The following is a 7,935-nucleotide window of genomic DNA, read 5'->3' on the forward strand; positions in this document are numbered from 1 at the left end:
CTGTTTTGCGAAAAACGAGTATTTTGTTTTGATTAGAAACAATTTAAACAGATAAATTTTCTTCTTCATTCCATTCATTCTTTTTCTCTCCCCCCCCCATTTCCCCGTCAACAACCAACGCCTATTGGAACCTAGGAATACAATAAAATCTACATGTACAATAAATCAATAAGCAAATATACACCTGTACAAGTACATTTCTCAATTTTTTTTCTTAGTTTTCTCCAGAAAATCGATTAATGGTAATTATAAAATTAAACATATTTCCCTGATTTAAGTCGCTTTCTTTGCTGAATTTTATCTCTTTTTTGCGCTATTATATCAGCATATTTTTAAGGTATTTTTTCACAACAGAAATTGCTATGAATTATCAACCAAAGGAAGAGAATTCTAATATTAACACGAGATGTTTGTAAAACACTTATGCCCCCCTCCCCCTAAATTGAAATTTTTCTAAGTCCTAAAGGGCATAACTCTGTCAAAAAAGGCGCGATTGTACCCAAAACAAAACTTGACAAAGACATTTAATTGATAAATCTGTGTACCAAATTTCATCTCAGTATGTGCAACCCCTACAAAGAAAATGAACGAAAACTGCAAATAATTGGAATTTTTCTAAGTCCAAGGGACATAACTCTGTCAAAATTGTTGCAATACGTTCTATTTCCACTATTGAAGAGTTATAGTTCTTAGTGCGCTCTTTTGTGAAAAAGTCAGAGAATGTACAAATCTTGCGGGATTTCTGGGACAAACGTAACATAAAAATGTAAAGAACACATTGTATGTCGATGAACAAATCCTAACAAAATACATATGAAATATTTTATTGTTGTGGACTTTATTTAAATCAAGAGTAGAGATGACAAAGATATTAATTTACATCTATTGGTGATCGTATGTATCTATTTATTGTAATGGTACATTTAAAGTCAATACACATACCTCGGAAATGTCGTATTTCTATAAATGGACGATAAAGTTAGGGTTTTCGCTCTTTTACATATGTCTTGTAGTTCTTCTATTCTTTAGTTAGAATGACAAATGCACTTGACATTTAAAATTGGATTGATAATGACAATATGTTTTGTATTATCTGCAATGCCATGCTGTCCCAGTCAGACGACCGACCAAACGACCCTCTAATTCTGAAGAGTTCACTAATGGAAATACAACGTATTGTACCCAAAACAGAACTTGACTTAGATATTCATGTAAAATATCAGTAAAATTTCAGTATGTACAACTGTTGCAAAGAAAATGAACGGAAACTGCAAATAATTTAAATTTTTCCAAGTCCAAGGGGCATAACTCTGTCAATAAAGTGCCCCGCCACAGCATGATACCCCGTCAAATATTGTTCAATAATCATAAATTGGCTGGGGTGCAAGAAAATCGGGTAACCTTGATTCATAAACAGATTGACACAGATTTCAATGATCTAATTTCCATTTCTTAACATGTTTAAAATATTGTACATACATCTCTAAGTGGGGATTAATTATAACAAATAATACATCAAGTAATTCTAAACTGGCTGTGTTAGAGCTTAACAAATATCCATCTGCAGCTTTTAATTGTTTATTGCATATTTTATGAAACAATGGAAATGCTATAGTCTAATAAACCAGAAGTCTCTGTGGAGACTGAAGCTCTACTGGTTTGTACTTATAGCAAAGGAAGAGAGAAGTTCTTAAGCAGTTGGGAATTGAAACTTTACCACAGCAATAAAAAGAATAATGATCCTTGATTAAGTCTCTTTATGTTCTTAGTGTAGTCTACTTGCATGCCACATTATATTATAATCAGACTTAAACTGTATTTGGAGTAGAATTTTGAGAGTTTTTAACAGAAATTTAAGAAAACCAAAACAGAAAACCAAAACTGTAGGAGGAGTAGCATTTTGAAAGAATTTCACAGAAATTTCTATTTTTAGTAACAACGGCAACACCGTTCATCGAAATCAAAAACCGATACACAGAATTATGTATCTTAGTGTAGTCTACTTGTGTGCCAAGTTATATTGAAATCAGACCAAAACTGTAGGAGGAGTAGCATTTTGAAAGAATTTCACAGAAATTTCTATTTTTAGTAACAATGGCAACACCGTTCATCGAAATCAAAAACTGATACATAGAATTATGTATCTTAGTGTAGTCTACTTGTGTGCCAAGTTATATTGAAATCAGACCAAAACTGTAGGAGGAGCAGCATTTTGAAAGAATTTCACAGAATTTTCTATTTTTAGTAACAACGGCAACACCGTTCATCGAAATCAAAAACCAATACACAGAATTATGTATCTTAGTGTAGTGTACTTGTGTGCCAAGTTATACCGAAATCAGACCATAACTGTAGAAGGAGTAGCATTTTGAAAGAATTTCACAGAAATTTCTATTTTTAGTAACAACGGCAACACTGTTCATCGAAATCAAAAACCGGTACATAGAATTATGCATCTTAGTGTAGTCTACTTGTGTGCCAAGTTATATCAAAATCAGACCAAAACTGTAGAAGGAGTAGCATTTTGAAAACATTTCACAGAAATTTCTATTTTTAGTAACAATGGCAACACCGTTCATCAAAATCAAAAACCGATACAGAGAATTATGTATCTTAGTGTGGTGTACTTGTGGGCCAAGTTATATTGAAATCAGACCAAAACTGTAGGAGGAGTAGCATTTTGAAAGAATTTCACAGAAATTTCTATTTTTAGTAACAACGGCAACACCGTTCATCGAAATCAAAAACCGATACACAGAATTATGTATCTTAGTGTAGTGTACTTGTGTGCCAAATTATATTGAAATCGGACTAAAACTGTAGGAGGAGTAGCATTTCGAAAAATTGTTTACAGACAGACAGACGGACAGACAGACAGACGGACGAACGACGGACGCATTACTATCACATAAGCTCTTCTGGTCTCTGACCAGTAGAGCTAAAAATCAAAAATAAACTAGAACTGTCCAATAGGGACAAATACCCCCCGCTGGGTTTTTCAGAGAAGGTGCCAATTCAAAAATACTTTATGGATCTAGAGGTGTTCACAATTTACTTACAAAAATTTGCAGTGAAATATAATTGCTCATCATGTTTCTTAATGAATGAAACAAAGGTGCAACCAAATGAAACATCAATACTAATACATTGTTATTCCATTGTAACATTTTTTTTTTTCATTTTATTTTTTTTTATTTCTGCATTAAAAAAATATATTGCAATTATGTGTTATGTCACTCTGCAAACTGATTGTTGAAAAAAAAACCATTACACAAAATCAAATTAATCTTGATATATCAATTTGAAATGCATTTTGAAAATAAAGAGCTGGTCATCCAGTGCATTGACAGACAATAAATTACAATTAAGAGAATAAGAGAAGAGAGATCATTAATTCTTGTGCCTTATTCCCTGGAGATTAGATAACACACACGCTTGATAAGAGATATGCCTTAACAACTTCCAACACCAAACTCATTAATTTATCTTTAACTGGATGCATGTCCAGTCATTATTCCCAAGAGACAAATGAAATTACATTATCTTCTGTGCAATGTAAAAACTGTTTTTAACACTTGATGATGTTTCTTTTTTTAAGTTTTTATGAGTAGTTTTAAGCTGCAGTATTTTTGTACAGATATTCTAGATTCTATGTCACAAACCTTATACATGTACATGAGCCCAAAATGAACAAGTCAATTAAAATAAAACCTGTAAAATGCAAAAAAAATTAACAAAAAGAGTTGAAAATTCCAGGTGCACACCTTCATATGGTGAATAATAAGTGTACAAATTTTCAGATTAATCCTTGCAATAGTTTCTGAGAAACAGTCCGGACAAAACCACAAAATGAAAATGAAAAAACACCTGTAAAATTCAAATTAATGATTGAATCAAGATGAAAATATCAGGTACACAACTTCATATGGTGAATAATGTGTGTACAAATTTTCAGACAAATCCTTCCAATAGTTTCTGAGTAATGGTCCGGACAAAATCTCGTCTACAGACAGACAGACAGACAGACGGACAGACGGACATGGTGATTCCAATATACCCCCCCTAAACTTCGTTTGCGGGGGGGTATAATTATTCTTTAGACTATAAAATTCTAAGTGAGTCATGACTGCAATTTGTTGCAAATACATAAAAACTGAAATTTAATTTTTTTTCAATGAACACATATACAATTAGTTTTAATTATATTATACAATACTAATTTAGTTTTAATATACACTAAAACATCAATTTGTTTTAATTACATCACACCAATTGAAAGATCTTTATCTGAACTATAGCCATCAAGAACTCTAAATTAACACAAGCAACATGAGGCCATTTCTTTTTACCCAACTCCCAAGAGATAAATTATGATAACACAGCTGCATGATCAGATCTAGAGATACTCTTGCTTTACAATAAACTCATTAATTTCTCTCTAATTTTATGTGCAAATTTCTGCTATCAAAATTCTTCTTGACCAGTGCTTGATAATTATGCCCATGGGACAAATTGAATTCCTATCAAAACATTAACATTTCCTACAGATTGCTGTAAAGTATATGAATATGAAAAAATAAGTTTTTACTTAATTTAACATTTCTTAATAAGGATACAACTATATTTTTACATTTTTTAGGATTATGCAATTTTAAATTTAAAAGACTGAGGTTTTTTTTAAATTAAAGGTCACAGTGACCTTGAAATAGACCGCGACACACCTTCTACCTAAGATGTATACTTTTGCCAAGTTTGAAAGCTCTAGGTCTAATAGTTTTCTAGTTATGAGCCGGTCAGGATTTTTCCATATTTGGCTTTAGCATCTTTATTAAAGGTCAGAGCGACCTACTTTTTGTGCGCGACACACTGTCTACCCAAGAAGTATTAGTTGACAAAGTTTGATAACCCTTGGCCTAATAGTATTCAAGTTATGAGCCGTACACGAATGGACAGACGGACGGACTGACATGAAGCATATAACATAATACGTCCCGTCTTAAGACAGGCATAAAAAAAAATGGTGCGATCAGACCCAAAACAGAACTTAGCCTAGATATTCATGTGATATATCTGTATACCAAATTTCATTTCAATATGTGCAACGGTTGCAAAGAAAATGAACAGAAACTAAGTGGACCGACAGACCAACAGAGAGCAGCAAAGCAATATGCCCTCCCTTCTTTGAAGGGGGCATAAAAAGGCTGGTAAATAAATGTTTTGACAGGCAATAAATTACAATTAAGAGAATTAGAGAAGAGAGATCTTTCCTTCTGTTGTTGAATTCTCAGGAGATATAGATAACACATGATCAGATATGCCCAACTTCCCACACTAAGCTCATTAATCTTTAACTGGATACATGTCCACTCATATCTCCTTAAGGACAAATGGATAGATTATAATTGGAATTTTTCTAAGTCTAAAGGGCATAACTCTGTAAAAAATGGCACGATCGTACCCAAAACAGAACTTGGCCTAGATATTCATCTGATAAATCTGTATACCAAATTTCATTTCAGTATGTGCAATGGTTGTGAAGAAAATGAACGGAAACTAAGTGGACCGACAGACCGACGGACAGCAGCAAAGCAATATGCCCTCCCTTCTTCGAAGGGGGGCATAACAAACTCCATTAATCAAATAAAACTGTTATTAATGATTTTCTTTTTGTAAATTGTGTACGTTATTTTTTATCAACAATGTTAAGCCTATATCACAGTTGCAAAAGTCAACAGGTAAAAACAAACGTCGCTATTGTGACGTCACATAATGCTGCCTTGACGTAGAACGACATAGGTCCCCCCTTAAATCTTAAATTCATAATGTAAACAAGGCTCATGCCTTGTTTTTGTTTATATATAGAAAATTTCATACTTATGACAAAACAAGATTCAACAAATCACTAGAAACTGTCTATTAAATCACATTTAGAATTAACTTCTTCATTGAAAAAATCTGCTTTGGACAAAAGGTATATTATGTACACTGTAATATATTTAACCTATGTAAACAAATTCATGCCACGAGCCTTGTTTGCAAAACAAATGTTTGGAGCTCTAAATCTGTCTTGTACCTATCTCGACAACTGAAATTCAAATTTTTGACAATTATAATCATTAAAAATGCCTCAGTTAAGTACTTGCACACATAAAAAATGGAAAAATAAATTAGAAAATTCTTAGCTGAAACTATCCATGTCCCTTTAATTTAATATCAGAGTATTATACATGTCTTGGACTTTTAAGGGTAGAGAATTTGGTCCAATTAGAGATGGAATCCTTAACTATGCTTTCGGAATGAAATTGACATACTTAATTATTATTACAAGGAATATTTCTCATCCTTCACAAATTAAAGTCCTTGCCAAAATTAAACCTTACCTTAACCCTGATACCAATTGAAATTACAGAGCAAATACCCACCCTGCACTCAATTTTTTTAATTTCTTTCTAGCAACTAAACTAACCTTTCTGGTATTCCTCAAAGCCCTGAATTCCCAGCTCCTCAACCCTCCTCAGTCTCCACTGCTCCAGAACATACTTCTGGTAGTCTGTTTGTGTGGCACTGAGAATTTTGGTGACAGCTGGATTGCTTTTCAGTTTTAATCTTTCAACAAACTCTCGCAACTTTTCACTTTTTTCTTTATGCTCAAGTGGTTGGAAAAGTTTTACACTCTTAATAAAAGCTAGAGTTTCTGCCTCTTCATCTGTCAAATTGTTCAATACTTGTAATATCTTTTTAGTTGAAGTTCCCTGTATGGTTTTTGTTGACTGTTTAGTTTTATTCTCTACCAGTTCAGCACTTTCTATTTCTAGATCACTGGCAATATTTGCAAACGGTGTATCCACTCTATCCCTGCTATTAATAGCAACATGCTTTTGAACTCTACTAATCTTATATCTTTTTACATTATTAGATTTGGCACCTTGAATGATAGAGGCTATAACATCTTGTACGCTATTTTGTCCACTGCTGTATTTGAGGTGTTGTATATACAAGCTGTCTGAACTGCTTTTAGGATGAAAACTTCTTTCAAAATGTCTTCGTAATGGATAACACAGACTCAGCATTATTCATTCACAAATGCCACATATTTTAAGAATCTAAAAGGTAAAAAGTTATAATCATTAAAATCATTCATTTTTCAAAAGACAGATGTATTTAAACATTGACCAACATCACTTTGATACTCATAATGTAAATTCATAAATTGTAGAGGGATATATAAAAACTCTTAAAAAACAAGAGGCCCACAAGCCTTATACAAGTTGGAGAGAGTACTCGAAATAGGGTATTATCCATGAAATCGTGTATAATGCCCAATATTAGGGTATCATTGAATATGCGAAATTGGTAACCATGCAACTTTCTGTAAAAATAAAAGATAAAGCAACAGCATATTATGCCAGTTACTGTTACATGTACATCGGTATATAGGGGATATATTTTTATTAAAGGTGCATGGACACAGATTTGAAGTTAATATATTTTCTGTATTATATCAGGACATATATTCGATTCTTAAACAAGTCAATCGAAAAGTCTTTTAAAATAATTCAATGCCTAAAATTCATAAAAACTAAGTGTTTTATAACCCATTTCAAAGTTCATGCCTCAAAGTTATTACAAGTAACACTTTAAATTAAAACTTAATTAATGACTGTAAAATCAATGCGTTGAAATAAAATTATCTATGTAAGTAGGGTTCGCCGACGACCGTCTTTGGTTCTGAATTTTACTATCAAGCTATAGGGTACGTCCAAGATGCTTCACTCCTATCATGAAGACGCTTTATGTTACATCGGAAATGGTTTGATACTGCTATGTTCCAAGCTGCGGCAGGTTTAATAGGCGTAGATTTCCAAAAAAATAGAGATCTTCTGACGAAATGGAGAATAGCCATCAGTTGTGTCTATCATAGAACTAAGAATTTGC

The 7,935-nt window shown here is 32.7% G+C and overlaps 1 protein-coding gene across 1 annotated transcript in view; it reads right to left on the bottom strand.

Annotated features, from left to right (window-relative positions):
- LOC134283442 (mitochondrial genome maintenance exonuclease 1-like) overlaps window positions 1–7,099 on the bottom strand; it is a 125,017-nt gene extending 117,918 nt beyond the window's left edge. Inside the window, exon 1 of the mRNA XM_062765893.1 lies at window positions 6,467–7,099. Coding sequence (XP_062621877.1) covers window positions 6,467–7,070 — 604 coding nt within the window. The 5' untranslated portion in view covers window positions 7,071–7,099. The remainder of the gene's footprint in view (window positions 1–6,466) is intronic.
- Between the last annotated feature and the right edge of the window lie 836 nt (window positions 7,100–7,935).

The sequence above is a fragment of the Saccostrea cucullata genome, unplaced genomic scaffold, assembly GCF_032062105.1.
Source record: "Saccostrea cucullata isolate Sc308-1 unplaced genomic scaffold, CSIRO_AGI_Scuc_v1 ctg3163, whole genome shotgun sequence".
NCBI classification, from domain to species: domain Eukaryota; kingdom Metazoa; phylum Mollusca; class Bivalvia; order Ostreida; family Ostreidae; genus Saccostrea; species Saccostrea cuccullata.